Source organism: Puntigrus tetrazona, chromosome 16, assembly GCF_018831695.1.
Source record: "Puntigrus tetrazona isolate hp1 chromosome 16, ASM1883169v1, whole genome shotgun sequence".
NCBI classification, from domain to species: domain Eukaryota; kingdom Metazoa; phylum Chordata; class Actinopteri; order Cypriniformes; family Cyprinidae; genus Puntigrus; species Puntigrus tetrazona.
The window spans coordinates 7,591,120-7,608,824 of NC_056714.1; the positions used below are offsets into that span (position 1 = coordinate 7,591,120).

The following is a 17,705-nucleotide window of genomic DNA, read 5'->3' on the forward strand; positions in this document are numbered from 1 at the left end:
ATTGTGAGGATTTTATAGCCACTTGCTGATGATTTTTTTTTTTTTTATCTGAAGGGTTTTCAGCTGCATCTCAGTTCCTAAAGAAGGCCATTTGGACACTGATGTTACAGAAGCTTTGAACAAGACTTTAACACACATCTCTTATCTGTGATCTATCACTCGACTAAATATCAGCTTAGAGATCAAACTCAGCAGCTGTAATGACGTCTGTGTAGGGCACATCCATTAGCTAAGGAATAAATGGTCAAAGCAACATGTAGTGTGAAAGGCATCTCTATGAACACTTCAGAGCAGGTATAAAATATGCTTGAATACAGCTCTTAACGGAATTATTCACAAAGTGATTACAATGAAAGAAACCTAGACTGCCGTGCTCTCAGGCCAGCAGGAGGAAAGACATTCATCAGCATGCAGAGATCACTCTGCTGAGCGCTTTACTCAAATTAACAGAGAGTCAAAGTTCACACTCTGAGAGGAAGTACTGCTGAAACAAGAACATGAGTCTCTACCGAAACCACAATGAATTGATAAAGGACACGCAAACACACCGTCTTCATGAGCATCATCGAGACTGAGATGAAACCTCATAAGGGACTGATTTACAGTGCCCTACATAGGGGTTAACTCCACACAGCACTATGTGGCACCAAATACCTCATTAATGGGTTGTCAAAATATTTTACAACCAGAATTCTGGTAACGTTGGGACTTTTTTAAAGTATTTGAATAATGAAAACTAATGAAAAGCAATTTTTATTCACAAATAGTACATGGATATCTAATGAGTTCAATTCAAATTCGACGTGCAGTCCATTCCACAGAGTCACAGACAGAATGCAATGATCAAAGTTTATTATTAATTTATAGTTAATTTATCCACTTAGCAACAATTTCTTTCTCAGAAATGTATGCGTTATTTCTCCAAGCCATAAATATGTAATGCAAACTGTCACAGAAACATACTTGATAGAGTTCCTGAAGTGATCTTCTGCTGGGTTTTTGACTGTGCAACTGTTCAGCAACCACAGATCGGCATCAGATGGATTCTCTGGAGAAACAGAGACAGAACGGAGCAGAAGTTAGTTATATACCTGCCACCATCACAAATTACTTGCATAGTCATAACACAATACTGTGGTTAATACTCCATGGATCTGACATAGAAACTGTGACCTCCCCAGGTTTACAGCTGTTGTGAGAAGAGCGATGCTAAACCATCAAATGATCAAAAGAGCAGGAAAACCGCTTCAATAATACCCTCAATAATAATCAGCATTTCTATAGACAAGCAAACTATGACTTTAGAGTGATGGTACTTTCCTCTTTTCTCATTTTATGCTCATAGTTATGTTTATAATATAAATATTGGACATACTCTAGTAATAACAAAAGCTAACACTTTATGTTTATATTCCACTATTAAGACTAACAGTCAGTAACTCTGTAACTACGTCAACTAGAAGTCATTAGATTATTAGCAGACCGTCTGCTTAATATCTTCTAACACTTTATTTTAGTTCACTACATACTACATACTGACTATCACAACCTTATTCTACTAACCCTAACCCTACCCTAACAGTCTACTCTGAGAGTTAGTACACATGTAGAAGTGAATTAATGACAATTAGTTGACATGTATTTACTTTACATGCATTTAATTTCTGAAGTTGATTATCAAACTAAAGTGCAACCAAAATAATGAAGTCACTGTAGTTAGAGTCAGTCTGTGTGAGTCATTACAGAGAACAGACATGATAAACGCTTATGGTTTATACCACTTTTCTATTATTTTACTTCAGGTAGATTGTGTCATCATTTCATGGAAACTGTCATGTTCATCACACTAACTTCACAACGACCTTTATGAGAGTTTGTGACTGCTCTAGCAACGAATCACCCAAATGAGAAAAGAGGCGTCCGAAACACCCCTGATCCAGGTCTCTATACCCACCTGAATAATTGCTGGAGCAGGAATAAATCAGTGCTTCATGAACGCTTACCTGCGTTTCAGGAAGAGAAAACATTCACTTACATAACCTCTAGAGATCTGGAGCAACTCAACAGACACTTCGGAAAAATATTTGCATAGTAAAATTTACAACGAACCTTAAGTACAGCTGATTCATAATTACCCAGATTTACAAAGAGGCACTTGCACACACATACACACAGGTTTTTATGTTTTATGGAGACTAATAGGCATAATAGTTTTTTTTTTTCCATACCAACTGTTCTTTCTAACTCCGCCCCTAAACCTAAGCACACAAAACTACATGAATTTTAAATTCTTGAAACACTTCACTCTGTGTGATTTATAAGCTTGTTTCCTCATGGGGACCAAAAACATGTCCCCACAAAGGGAGAATTTACTTTCCTTTTCCGACATTTGGTCCAACGTAGTGAATATCAGTGCACACACACACACACATACACACACACAATCTTACTCACAGCTGCTCATGTTCTCTAGAAGTCATTTGCATATATTTGCCTGCAGGCTGGAGCTCAGACAATCGCAAAGGCAGTTTTGGGTAAAATCTGTCTTCAGTTGAATGAACTCGCTGCAACCGTCCTTATCTGAGTCACAAAAGACGTTCCACCACCAACGGCCAAAACACACTCACACACAGCGCTGTGTCAGCTTATTCTGGTGCTTACAGCAGATTTAGCTCTGACCAAAAACAGATCCAGACACCAGCAGCCTTCTGCTCAGATATTGTGTTTATCGAGCTAGTTATTTCTGTTTTTTTAAAAGAAACGTTATACAATTGACATTAATCGTCAGTGATGCTACTAACCAAATTTTCAATAGAAAATAGCCAAAGCAATTAAACGAATGGATACAATTACATGTGATTCATATTATGAAATTTGTGTGAACATGACAAGACAAACAGAACTTGACATAAAATCAAGATGAATGTGTGCAAATTGTGAATGAATGTAGTAGACATAGAAACCTGCTGTTCCTAAAGCCTTGTAGTAAAATCCAAAATATAATTAATATAGTGCATGACTTCACAGTAATGTTTTAATACTTCTGTTGCCTGTAAACCTGTAAGATCACTCTCAGCTGAACTATGATCAAAGCAATCTTATTTCAAACCTCTTTTTATATACAGCCTCAAATAGCAATAAAAACACACTTAACTAAAGACAGACAAAAACAAGCAAGCTCATTCATAAAATCTCACACTGATTGCATTTATTCCACTGGTCTCAAGTGAATGTGCTTAAAATGAACATTAAAAAACTTCATTGACTGAGTAGGTGCATATCTGTTCATCAGCTTATTGCTATAACTGCAGTAAATACAGTGATGCTTTCTGAAGCTTTTCATGACCTGCTGCCAAAGCCCCTCAGAAAGCCATTCACAAGCCTTATTTTCATCTTATTTTCCAAAATAAGCTTTAAAACAACAATGTTGATGTGCCGTGGTATAAAGTGGAGGCTGAAAGAATGTTTAAAAAAAATATTTAATTACTTAATATTTGGGCACGTCCTAGCGATTATCGTCAAATTGATTACAGAGACCATCTCTGCATTTAATAACAAATTGTTCAATCTCATCATTATAACAATCCTATCATTGTATTCTCCTATTTCATGATGTTCAGGACTTTGATACAATCTGTATTGTTAAATAAAAGTGATTAACTGATTGATTGATATTTATTTGCCGCCATCAAGGCTATTTTCTTCTCTGATGAGCCACTTCTTCTGCTTTCAACGTGGATGACGACGCAGATGAAAAAATTAAATCTGAGGTGTAGCCTACGGTGCAGGTCTAACACAGAAGTATAAATCAGCCTTAAGAGAGAACCACTGAGGTCAGAAGTGTGCTGAACCTTAACACATTCGAAAAAAAGGGCCGATTACATCGGTCCTGCGGTTCCTGGGTTCTGTGTCTTAGAAGATAGAAGTTCTTTTCATGAGGGTCATGTCTCACAATCACCGTGTGGACCGTGACAACAAGGAAACTACAAGAGATTCTACATGGACTAATATACCTCATAAATAACCATTAAAAAACACAGACATGAAATTCAGAAATTCATTTGAAATTCCAATCAGAAGCTGATAAAAGAAAAGTGAAAAAAGAAGCTTCAAGGTGAAGGGTCATCGTCAAAGATTATTTATCTGCAGAGAGATGTTTATTGTGCTTTTGTTTTTCATTTCTGCAGAAAACAATAGAACCCAAACAGAAAAGAACCTTTATAAAACACAGCTGCTGTCATGACAATCGTAAGTTGCTTATGGAGCACGATTGTTTTAATCCATCTCTCTACATAAATGTCTTACAGTTGTCTCAAGTCGTCTGATTACTCTGTGTCTAGTGTTAGAGCGCCTGAGCATGTACAGGAGCATCATCTCTTTATGTTAAATCCACTTAAAATCAACATTTTACAGGACATAAATACATAGGCCACTGGCATACAACAGATCTTCACAATACTAAGCATACTAGTTGTTGTGGGTATAAATAATGTCTCCACCATATACGATGACTGCCTATAATAGCAGAGAGGGCACAGTATTTCTCTAGTGGTTTAGCCATCAACTTGGACATTAGAGGCCTCTTACAACCAGCCTGTGTACGTGTCCTAAACCACCAAATACCAAAACAAGTAGTCAGCCTCGACAACCTCTCTCTGAAATAGTATTAAGGAGTGGTTTGTATTTGAGTAGGATGAACTGTCTCTGTCCTCACTGATTGCAGTGTTCTTAAGAAATGAATGTGAAACAGAATGATCAGCAGAGGGAAGATTCAGACCAGCTCCTCGCTAGCCATGTGAAAGTGTTGTGAAGTGTGTTTAATAAAAAAAATATTTTAGTGTTTGTACAAATATTCCAATACATATTAAAATGAGTTCTGCTGATATTGCAGGTTGTTACAATGTTTTCAGAATGGCAAAAAAACAGATTATTGTATGGACAGAATTGTAAACTACAAAATACACCAGGACGCTTATTTTGACATTTCTTTGCATTTCTAACAGAAGATGCACATTCAAAAAGATGAAAGTGATCCAATGTGTTTCCCTACATCTGACATCTTAAGATAGAAACATCGTAAAACAAACATTATGGTAATTCAGTAGTCATCACTAGGTATAACAGTGCAGTCTTCTTTCAGGAAGCTACTGTTCACAACAAGTTCTCCGACTACTGTTCTCTACCGCTCCAGGTACTGCTCCACTCGACTCGTACACTGCTGCGGGTGTCCTGGAAAACCTCTGGCATCAATCAGTCCGGTAAGGTGCGACGTACACGTATGATCGAAACAGACATGTGTAGACTACATCCAATGATGTCAAGCCTGTTTGTTTCTGCATACACAGAATATAATACATAGAAATAATTTAAATTTTAAGTAGCTGATACACTGATTTCCAAAGTTTGGACTGTAGTTACTTTTTAGCCTTTAAAGTTATAGTAATGTATCAAATGACAAGGTTCCCTGTAAAATAATTACCGATTATAGATCCAAATAAACATTCCAAAAATCAGAAAGCCTGCTGATGATTTATTCTGAGGAATATCTGATATAGCCGGGTATAAAGTATTTCCCATTTCTTCCTGCTGCAGATCTGTGTTATAGAGTAAATGAGTTATTTCTGCAGCAACTCAAAGCTTTCAAACACTCTTTGATGTTCCTCCAACTGCTGATCATCAAGACTCTTATAAGCCGAGTTCAGCACAAGGTTATGAAAGAGACCTATTTTACGCTGCATTACTGCTGTCAAACACTTCTCTCACATTGACACTAAAGATCCAGTGGGCCTCCTCATTTCCACTGTGTCTAAGACTTCTCTAAACACCAGAAGACACATGAAGATGACCAGCCCAATCCTCCTGACCTTGAGAAAGCGGAGCAGCGTTTCAGACGCACTTCACTGCACTAACTGCAAACAGTTTCAGGACGCCTTATACTGCCAGCGTATTAAAACCAGTCAGGCCTTTCTCTTTATTTTAGAATCACAGCAGGGCATATGGGATTAAGTGGCGAAAAAGTGCTGGGTCAGACGGTCAGAGATCCTCCACCTCATAAACCGTAATAAGCCATGATGACCATTTCTCAACAGCTCAATGAAGCCTAAAACGAGATCATTAAAGAGTTTTTAGTCATTAAACCAATAAATGTTGTCTCCGGCAGCATTCTCCCATTCATCTGAAACACTTTCCTGCTATTTTCTCAGACTACTCTCGTAGATCTGAACGGTGTGATTATTCAGACGACTCCTCTGATCCCGCTATCGCTTAATTGAGTCTCCATGAGGAATAATTAAACATAACCCGCATCCTGAAGCTCACAGCAGTGGCTCTAGCACACACACACACACACACACACACACTCTCATACGTTTCTGTCTGGTTACACAATTTATATATAAACATGCTTTTGAGTTGCTCTGTAAAACTGCACTCCTGAAAAGCCATGAAATCACTTCCAGTACCTGCACTAAAATATGTTATTGCATTTACAGGGAAAATAAACAACAGCAACAGTGTTCAAGGAAACGTGTGTTCTTGCAATACAAAATATATAAAATCCACCTCCCGCTTCTCCTAAAATTAATCTTGTGTAGAGAATGGTCCATCCTAAAAAGGTTGATGACAGCTAAACACAGCTGCTCCAGGTGAACTCTCCTTTCACATTCAGTCTGCAGGATACACTTACTTTAGATGATGTCTGCGCTGAGCACTGTACTGAGCTTCTGTCATTAAAACAAATTGCTTGTATGTGTAAACATACCTGACAATAAAGCCCATTCTGATTGTGAATGCCTTTGTTTTTGCAGTACTCTTTTCAACCACTAGCTGTCAATCTTAGGCCCTGTCCACACGAATGCAGTTATTTTCAGAACCACAGCTTTTCTGTGTGGTTTTAGTGGTTCTACATCTATATGTAAACGCTGCACCGGGTCACTGAAACTAAAGATGTTTTATAAAAACTATCATGTGCACGAGCGTTATCTCCACCTACTAGAAACCTTTTCAGGCTTCTGATTGGACAGCATGGCTTTACAGTTGAGATTATATCACTACCTGTTGGTTTGGCATGCTCGACTTTGCTTAAATGTGCATTTTCATGTTGACAGATTTGGGAAGAAAAAAAAAAAAAAACAGTTTTTAAAAATACCCATGTAAGTATGGACTTGACCCGGAATCATTTCTGTTTTACAATCAGAGTAACAAAAAATGCCTGACTGAAGACCGATTCTTCCTCATGACCTCATGAAAACACTCTTTCTCTCGGTCTTTCTCGCTCTCTGATATTGTGACAAACCTGCTGCTGAAGGGAACAATAATAGCTACTGCAAATATTTACATGCCATTGTGTATATGATTATGTTTTTGCTTGTGAAGTGCTGACAGGTCATATTCACACAGAGGGAGAACTTTGAACAAAAGTACACCTGTCCGTTTGCTCGGCAAACAGACCAAGTATTAAATAAAGACGCCAGCTGTTGTACAATTTAACCGGCGTTGGGATTGCCAGGGGTGTGACAGCACAGCCATTAACATACGATTTCAGCTCATCCTTACGGTCTTCAATCATGTGTGTTTACAGTTACCAGAGGTAATCTTTCTCTTCTAACCACCATCCAAACACACAAGTAACCCACCAATCCTCAGGTTGGTTAGAACTTCCTGATGTTCACATCTTGAGGATGATCATGCCGATATTAGGCATATTTAACTTTAATTGACTTTACTATAATTACTAACTTTAATTAATATGTAAAATAATCAAATAGTTTGTGTCAAAGTATTTGATTATGTTTCACAAATACATATTTAATACATATTAAAATTATAATTAAAAGGGAAATAAATACTGTATCCAACAGAATACTAAGAAATCTGCCTAATAAATAGAAATCTGCGTGGTGTGGTGTTGTAGATTTTAAGTGCATTCTGAATAATATTTGTTATTTGTAATTCTAAATATTAAAAATATATGCTAAATAACCATAAAACCAATAAAAAAAAACACCAAACAAACATAAAAACACATCTGTACAACATCTCCTCAGCACCTGCTCTGTCATTAAACACTAATGGTAAGTCTTTTTTTTTTTTTTTTTTTTTTTTTTCAATTCAATGTTATTTCCAATATATACAGCCAGGTTTAGGTTTCTGTAGTAATACCTGAGTTGAGCTGCATAACAGGTCTCTTCCTCCGGGCCGCAGCGGTAACTTTTCTTTACCGCCTTGTATTAATTATTTTAAAATGTTACTTGTTCGCTCTACCTGGGAAAAGCTGCACAAACTTACCGCTGTCCTCCCGCAGCGTGCAAGAAGTACATCTTTAAAACACATGTAATCGCTTTATTTAAGAACAAATGTTATCTGTAAGGTAATGTGTGTTTGAATTCATAAATGTGTGTCATTTTGTTTAATGTGTGTCAAGTTTAATTCTAGGGATATACTGAATGTTTGGCAACTGAAAATAACCGAAAAGACCAAATAAATTATGCAGAACATGTCGACATTGTAAAGGCATTAAAAAATAAAAAGACATAACAATCATTCCATGCATGTTTTGTACTGCATCTCACGTCTCCGATGAGAAGAAGAAGGGTGGCTGTTTCTGGCTACTGTGTGATAACCAAATTGCAAAATGACAAATGATTAGTAAATAAACTCCAGAACGTTATGTTTCCTAATTTGAGTTGAACAAATTTCACAAAAATGACCAAAAATATACATTTTCTAGCTTATTCATTTTAAGTTAAATTTAAAAATTCTGCTGCTGGTATAAGTATATTTAAGAAATGTTTAGTGTTAAGTAAAAATTCAACAACTTAAATAGTTGTTTTCCATTTTTTTTTTTTTTTTTTTTTTTGAAAAGCTGATTTTTTTGCTGTGGAGCATAAAAAAGAAGACATTTTGAAAAAGTTGTTGGTTTGTTTTTTAAGCAGTTAAAATGAACTGGGATAGAAGTGTATAACCTATAAATGAACATTTATACTGTACATAATACATGCTCAAAATAGGTATTGTGAAATAAAACCAAGTTTACTGTAACAAACAAACCAAAATGTAAGCACTTAAATTCACTGATTTACAGAAGATTTTTGACCAGAATACTGTGTGTTCACAGAGAAAAGACACAGGGATTTATAAAATAATGAGGGCAAGTAAATGATTACTAATGGTCATACAAATCACAGCAATACTGATCTCCAGAAGACCGGCCAAGCAAAGTGAATCTTTATCCTGCCTAAACAAAACAGGTTGTTGCTTTTACCTCCCTGCGCCCTGAAGCTTGGAAAATGGGTCTAAAGATGATTTCATAAGCATTACAGAATGCGTCGTTCATGAGTGAGAAGACCCTCATACAACAGTAAATCATACATCTCCAAAGACCTCTCCGTTCTGAGCATGTCCAGCTTACCAACGGCACAAAATTGTGGCTTTGAAAAAGTGGAAGGAATATCTTTCCCTACAGGAGATAATATTAGCAGCAGGTGTGAGATGGGCTCATCTGTCACAGGAGGACCTGTCTGAGAGCATGTGTGTGTTTGAGCTCTTCTGTTACTTAGACCCATAAACATAGCTGCTCCAAACTGGGTGAAAGCAGAACAGCTCAGATCGTCGGGTCAAATCGCTTCTTATTTCACAGTAACAGCTGAACATTTTAAAGGAGTTGTTATGGAGTCAGTTTTATTACTATTCTGAAACATCAACCTTTGTTAGCTGCCAAGGAAATGGAATCACGTGCAACAAAAATCAACAAAAAAAGAAAGACATGAAGACTAAAGACATCCTCTTATAGAAAGAGAATAAAACAGAAATAGAGACAGAAATGCATTTAGCTCCCACACGGACAGCTCTTGGATGTCCCAGGCTTGATCTGTACGGAGCCGAACACACTGACAGTTATGTAAACTGAGCACAAGACACAGCCTTACAGTGGACAGGGCCAGAAGTCCTCACCGGCCCCTGAGATGCTGTCAGCTCCAGGAGTCTAGGGTCCTTTGTTCTAACGACTCAGTTAGTCTCGTCAAGTGCTTTTTAGGCACAGTCAGACTAAAACGATCCATATTCATATTTCCACACAAAACTGTGAATAATGAAACCCTCAATTAAACAAATTAATTGCATGTTAAGAAGGGAATTTTAATCACGTATCGTGATACAGTTTAGTCTTGAAGGAACTATTTTTTTGATAGTCATTGCCATGGGAGATTACAGATTACTTCTTGTAATGAGACTACAGAAATACCAGCACATCTACACCCCACTTCTCTTCCTGCTGTGCTATTCTGTTCACTTCAAATCAAATCAAAACAGTTCCTAGTTCTCAAAAATTAAAAGAATTTAGCTCACCTAAGCCTCAGTTCCCACCATGCAAATGAGATGCAAATTCAACAAAACTAAAAACTAGTTAAGGTCTGGGTAATAAACAGAATTTAGCCTCTTGCCATTTCAAACAGCCTCCAGGGGCTTTATGCAAATTGCATGCAAATACCAGCCCTGCATTTATTTCACGATGAAGAGAACCCTTAAACACCAAAGAGCTTAATGCTCACACAAGCACGACTACAAACTGAATATCTGCACTCCATGAATGAACGTGAATGAAGAAAAAAAAAAAACTACACACACACACACACACACACACACACACACACACACATCTCTCAAACCTACACTCCAGATCAACAGAGGCAGGCATTAAAGCATTTTGAAAAGAATAAAGCCCAGTGAATGCTGGCTTAAACGTGAATAATCACAGAACAATCAAGAGATGTCCTATAACTAGAGGAAAGCAAAAAAGCTGATAAAATCCTGATAGCTGATACAGTGATTGCTACATGCCCCGAATCTAAACACACAAGTCTTGGCTAATCATTTGAAAGCAGTCAACAGAAAAGTAAAGCCACAGAGATCAATGGAACTGCAACAACGTAAAAGGTACTGGTAAAAATTTATTGAACATTGAATATTAACTACACTTTATACAATTTCTGTGACAGAAATATTTAATCTTATTACTGGAGCTACCCATTTCATATCATAATCATATGATAAGCAGCAAGCAATCTATATCAAAGTGACAGTCCTCACTATAGGGGGCCATTTGAAATGTGAAAGTGAAACCTCACAATGACCCTGCTGCTAACGCCAAACACCCTGTTTCATCAGCAAAGTCAGACGTTTTAACTGAGAGTGGCTGTAAAGGCACAGCAAACACATGTGGATCCATGTGTGAGGTTTTCAGGCTTAGGACCTGTTAGCACAGGCTCACGCACAAACCACTCCATCTGACCTGTAGGGTATAAGATAATATACTCAGTGTGTGTACAGCTGTAAATGTGTGCTGCTTTAATGAACCTGGAGAAAAAGAGAAAGGAGCTGCATGAATTAAGCCCGTCCACACAGAGACACATTTAGCTGTATATGCATAAAAATTTGTATGGTCTGAGCAAGAGGTCATATGACTGACAGTTGACCTTCACTTTAAAAAAAAAAAAAAAAAAAAAAAAAAAAGCGACACAAACATCTCCCTGGAAAACCTGTATAATTCAACCGATTACTCTGAAGGCCACGGAAATCCATTGCCTTCCCTCTGATCCCAACATTAGGAAAAACAGCTGAGCTTTATTTTGAATTAACTCTGACGTTTATTAACTTAATTTTCCTGTGGATTCATTTTCAAAAAGGGTACAATTTGACGCAAGATTGTTAGAAATACTGAAAATAAAAGACAATACAGCGCTACTGTACTGGATCTAACAGTAGTGTCATAAAACAAGTTTAAGTACTTTTTTGTCTATTACAGATCATTTGATATGAGCATTTATGATTTTAACTTAAATAACAGCAGCATCCATCTGTGAGAAATGCATTCTGTCAATCATACACAACTATTATAGCCATCTATTTGCAGATGTTTATTATCTGGCCTTATAATGCTGAATCACTCTTGTAATGAATGTCTGGTTTCATTCCATCTCAATGCCATTTCAGACACTCATGGTTTAGATGTGTCATCAAATGAATTTTCTCTGAATGCACCCATGTTTCTTAAAGCCCAGACGTGTGTGAACAGAGAAAGAAGTGAAAGCAAAAAGACTAGGTTTAAACCACAGCGGATGTTCCCTGGAACCTGCAGGTGCCTCTTTATATGCAAATGACACATGCAGCGTCCCACACCAAATATCAAAAGTTAAAATCTAAATGATGATGAGGCAATCTCCTACTATTACAGGCAGACACAGCCTGATAAACCACTCCAGATCAACAAGCATCCTTAACATCCTCCAATTCTCACAACTAATTGCTTATCAGCATGCTTATCATTAGCATCATCAGTGTTTATAAATCAAATATTCTGTATGACCATATTATGATTATATTATTAGGATATTAATAGGCAATATAGGAGTTTTAGGCAAAAGTTGTAATTAAAGAAAACTAGCCAGTGTTTTACACCATTGTATGTGTATATGACAATTTTTACAGATGAATCCTATCAGTTATAAAAAAAAAAATGTCCTGGCATTTATAAGCTCTACCATTGCAGTGTGCAGGTGTTTCCCATTCACAGTCCAAAACACGCTAAATACAGTGCATAAAATTCAATAAAACTTCCCCCACAGGGCCCGAGGGGGAGAATAAAGGCCTCCTGTAGTAAATCCATCCATTTTTCTAAGTAATAATTTGTGGTAATAATAAGCAGTCCCGACAGATAAAATAAGACATAATGCAATGTGTGATTAGTGACGATCATTGAGCGAGAACAAGAGAGAAGTGAAAGAAATATGTTTATTACCTTTGAATATAGATATTTATCTTACAGAAAGGCGTGGGTTCATTACAGTAAGTCTTTATCTCCTTTCCCTCAGGCTAGTTTTAATTTTTGGGTAAGCTAAACCTTTAATGTTTTCTTAATACAGAGAAAGGAACCTTAAATATCATGATATATCATATCATGACAATCTGACCTTTTCCAGGTTTTAGGTGCTATAATCAGGTCCCTAGTGTGTCTACCAACCAAGGAAACATTGAAGAGTAACCCAGTAACTTTGTTTTAGTAAGCCTTTTTCTACAAGCATCTGAAAAAACAAGCGCATTTGATCTTGTTCCCCTAAAGGCGTTGCAAAGGGATCTCTTATAATATTACCACCCCTTAATCTGTATATTTCCACCAGCTACTGCGCCATTTTGATTTCACAAGCAACAATGGTCACCAGTTCTAATGCCATGAAAAAAGTTTTAGCAAAATATGCTAACTGTTCAGTCTTTGGATGCACAGACAAGCACAGAACACAACTTAGTGTCCCAGCTTCAGAGGAGACGAGAGAGCAGCAGATTTACAGATTTATTATATATATATATATATATATATATATATATATATATATATATATATATATATATATATATATATATATATATATATATATATATAGCTGCTGCCACACATGTAACATGATTTCTTTCCCAGCTGTTTTCCTTCACAGAGATAACTTACTGTTTTTGTAACTTGTGTGTTTTAAATGTAAACGTGTATGTGTATGAGAACTTAGTTTAAACTTAGTTTAGCTGTAATGGCATAGTTCTAGTGTTTCTGCTTCATGATGCAAACTCCTCAGCTTTGCTGGATTTGTGTTCCTAACAGCATTATAGCCACACTGGATCTAGAACAGCTGTGCTGCGTCTGAGAATAGTCCAGTCCAGTCCAGTTTGAAGTGTGCAAAAATATGTACAAAAAGAATGATAAATATTTAAAGCCTGGATAGAGCTCATTAACAATTTCATTACATTTGTACATGTGTGCATAATCTTATCAAGAATTGTCATAAGTCATTTTAAGAAGAGTTTTACACACACCAACATATTTAATGTTTTATTAGAAAAGCATTTGGCTTGCTCTGGTTGGTTTGTTTATAACAAAATTTGCTAGGTAGGCTACAGGTTAAAATGTCTGAATGGCAGATTAAAGCAGAGGCAGAGGATATTTCCATCTCTCTGTGCAGTGTGAAATCAACTGATCAATACACTCCAGACGACTTCCCTCCAAGTAAACTAATTCGAGCAGACCCAACAGAATATAGGTCAGGCTCTGAGAGATGTGCTTTTATCGCATGTGTGTCCGTTTCACACACATGTATTTAGAAGCCTGAACAAAAACAATGCAACAGGAGCTCATTATTTAGTAATCTTAATATCATGCGAAACCTGCGTGACTAAAGCGGTGTTCCAGACAACTTCCTACTTAAAAACAACGTCTCGAGTCATCTCCAAACTTTCAGGAAACAACGATCACAGCAAGGACTCATGTGGAACTATTTTGCAGGACACAAATTCATAATAATAATGCTAGAAGAATTATTTGTGTATGAATGAATGCCTATGTCTTCACCTATTTTGCCTGTTCAAAAACTTCTACACAGACAGCTAATGTCTGGAACCACATGCCATTATATTTTACATGAGATAGTTTACAGGGAGATTAAGGGTAAAAGTATTCATATTCATATAATAAACAAATCCATTATGAACAAAATGATGACACTGGTTAGGTAATGTCAGCCTGAGCAGACCTCCATGCCCAGTAGACCAGACAACATGAGCAGCGACTCTCTGCACTCCAGAGCCGACAGACGGCCGCCCATGACCTCACCCGTGTTTACGAGTTAAACTCCTCTCTCGCAGCAGCAGATGGCTCTCGGGTGACATCACTTTCCTCACGCACCAAAGAAATGTCCTACACATTTTCCTGGCTAAAAACTGGCGAGCGCAGTACAGATTTCACACTTGCAGGTGGGCTTAGCAGAGGTCAGTCTGGACAGCTGAACACGGCACGCCAGACGGTCAGGCTACTGTGAGGTCAGCGCTCCTGACTTCACCCTCACACAGTCAGCTCCAATCCACATCATGTCCACTTACTCTGCTTATTGTTATTAGTATTGGTCTGGTTGCAACTGTTACAGAATTATAAACAAATAATCATTATCAGCTTTATTTTTAAAAAGTATATATAAAGCGATAAACACAAATGACTTTAACGAGAAACGCGGTGTGCAACGAGACAGAAGGCTTTACACATGCCATGGATTTACTATAGTAACACTCACTACAGCATGGTATTGTGGCAGAATTGTGGGATATGGTATTGAGGTGCTACATGTATGGTTGTAAGTGTGCTTATCGTGATTTAAATGTATGCTAAAAAAAATTGCAACATTTTTTTACGTTGCAGGTTTTGATAATGTGCATTTCTAAGAGACAAAAAAGTGACAATATCAGACAACGTAAACCTGCTTTTATTTTGTTATTAGAAACGATATGAACCATTAGGACATTCAAAAACTAAGAAATACAATTTTTCCATGTAGATATTTATTTTGTTAAGGTAATTAAATGGTCAGGTTTCTACAACTTTCACTTTGCTGCAAAAACCTGGCTTGAACCTGCCATCCAATGTTATACTAACATCAAATGCTCTCACACAAGGAGAAATTCTTCTGAACAATTAAGCCAAGCCAGCATTCAGCTCACAAACACTTCCAAACTCTATTTAATAAAACTGACCAGACATTCCTCTGGGTGTTTTCACTGCCTGAACCACATTTGTACACAACATTTTCTTCTTCCCAGAAAGGACAAGTGCGGAGCCGAGGGAGTGAGGATGAACATGATCCTGTCGATTGGACCTGACAGTTTATCAGTGAGAGGCAGGAGACAGGCCTCAAATCCCAGAGCCTCATTGACGAGGGATCGGTCTACAGCCACCACAGCAAAGCCTGATCCCATTGATATAAACTGCATGAGATATTAATGCAGTCACAGAGGGTTATTACAAAAGGCCCCACACTCAAGGACACTCTGGAAAACAACCGCTCACAATCGAAAACATGTCAAGCCGGTTAATGCCTAATCAATACCAAACCATAGATTAATTCAAAATAAAAACACAATCATTTACTTTGTTCACTTTCCCCACAGTGCCAGGGTCTATATGCTACAATAGCCGTAACACAAAAAATGTACGCTGAAAGGGTTTCATTTGGTGAAGAAAAGAAAATGATAAGATCTCCGTCTCTGATTGGCCGTTGTCCAGGTACTCCGTTATGTGTGTGAAGTTAAAATGCTTGTGCTGCAATCAGAGAGTATTCAAGATAATGCAGTTAGATATATCTTAAACAGTTAAGAAAATATTGAATGTATATCAGATGGATCAATGCATTTCTTGTATTAGGCTAATAATGTTAATCAAGCAAAAAACAGAAAAAAAAACAAAACTTGAGAATCACTCAGTAACTTCTATAACATTAATAGGTAATTGTAATACAGCTTTCATAAAATGTTCTGTTTAAGGGATAGGCATTTTAAGAGTTAAGTTAACTTTCTTGTAGAACTGTGCTTCAAATAAAGAACTTTGTTACCAGATTGTTATTTAATCATTTACAAGTCAATACTGCCTATATGGACAGCGATTTAAAAAAAAAAAAAAAAAAAAAAAAAAAAAAAGGGAACTTCTAAATCTTGGAAAAAACTGGTTGCACCTAACTTTTGTGCCTTTTGTGCACCTCAGAAAAAAAAGGTTAGGCACACAAGTTAGTCTAGAGCACTGGTCAGATATCTATAACGTGAAGAAATGAAGCAACATATCAACAAAACGGAAATGTGTGCTTGATGGTAAATAGATTAAGGTTCAACAAACTGCCAAGAACACAGTATTGGTCATCTATCTCACCCCTACAGGGTCCATCACAGGCCACTTCGCTGGTATTATACAGTTTGATTTCAGCAAATCACCCCGCACTAATAATCAACATGATTACTATTCAGGAGTCAGACACAAGAGGATGAGAGCTAATGCAAACTTTGACTACTGTGAGTGATGGAAATAAAATATTTTGCAATAGCCTGAATCTTAGATGTTTTTAATTAATGTTATTAGTAGCATTTAATAATATTATTTCTAGTTTTGTTGTTTTGTTATTTTTTACAGAGAAGCATTAAATAACCAATAACTTCAAGAATCATAATTCACAAAGTAACAAAGTCTTTTCTTTTTTAGCAACCATTGTGCAGACGGCCTTCCCTCAGCCCATATTTGCTAATGCTAGTCATGTGCATGCAATTATTCACCATTTTCACAACACAAGAAGGTCAGTGACTTCTCATTTGCTTCGACTTAGACCTTTTGCTTTGCCGAATCAAACTGTGTGCAATGTAGGCAAATTGCTCTTGCGTCCATGAGTCACCTGAGGCTTTCAAAAGCATTTTGCTCTTTCATTTGTATTTATCCAGCATGGCTGCACCAAAGAGGCAGAGGGTCCAGACATGCAGAATTAATCCATAACAAGTCCTGTCCTCTCAGGTCACCCATCCACACCGCACTCCTTCAGCAGGTGGTCAGGCTAATGCATTCATTAAAACTGAAGGCCAAAAAAGCCGTTATGTGGCTTATGTTGCTGGTGAATAAAAGGGAGGAAAAAAAAAGGGTAGATAGAGTAGCTTTTAAAAGCTGCCATCTTTTTCCACGGCAGCAATAAACAAGCTTGTCTTCGGTGGTTTCAGCTTCACTCCTAATGGCCTTCACTGCCACTTTAATTACTCGTCCTTCTGTTAAGGAAGCGAAGGGCTTTTTTCTCTTTATATGCATTTGTGAGTGAGAAAAATGCTATTTTGACATGGAGCAAAGACAACTAGTGCCGGCCTGGAACAGCACT

The 17,705-nt window shown here is 37.2% G+C and overlaps 1 protein-coding gene across 1 annotated transcript in view; it reads right to left on the bottom strand.

Annotated features, from left to right (window-relative positions):
- Positions 1–17,705, bottom strand: part of cdkal1 (CDK5 regulatory subunit associated protein 1-like 1) — a 176,699-nt gene that overhangs the window by 149,222 nt on the left and 9,772 nt on the right. The window contains 1 exon segment of the mRNA XM_043261055.1: positions 964–1,048. Coding sequence (XP_043116990.1) covers positions 964–1,048 — 85 coding nt within the window.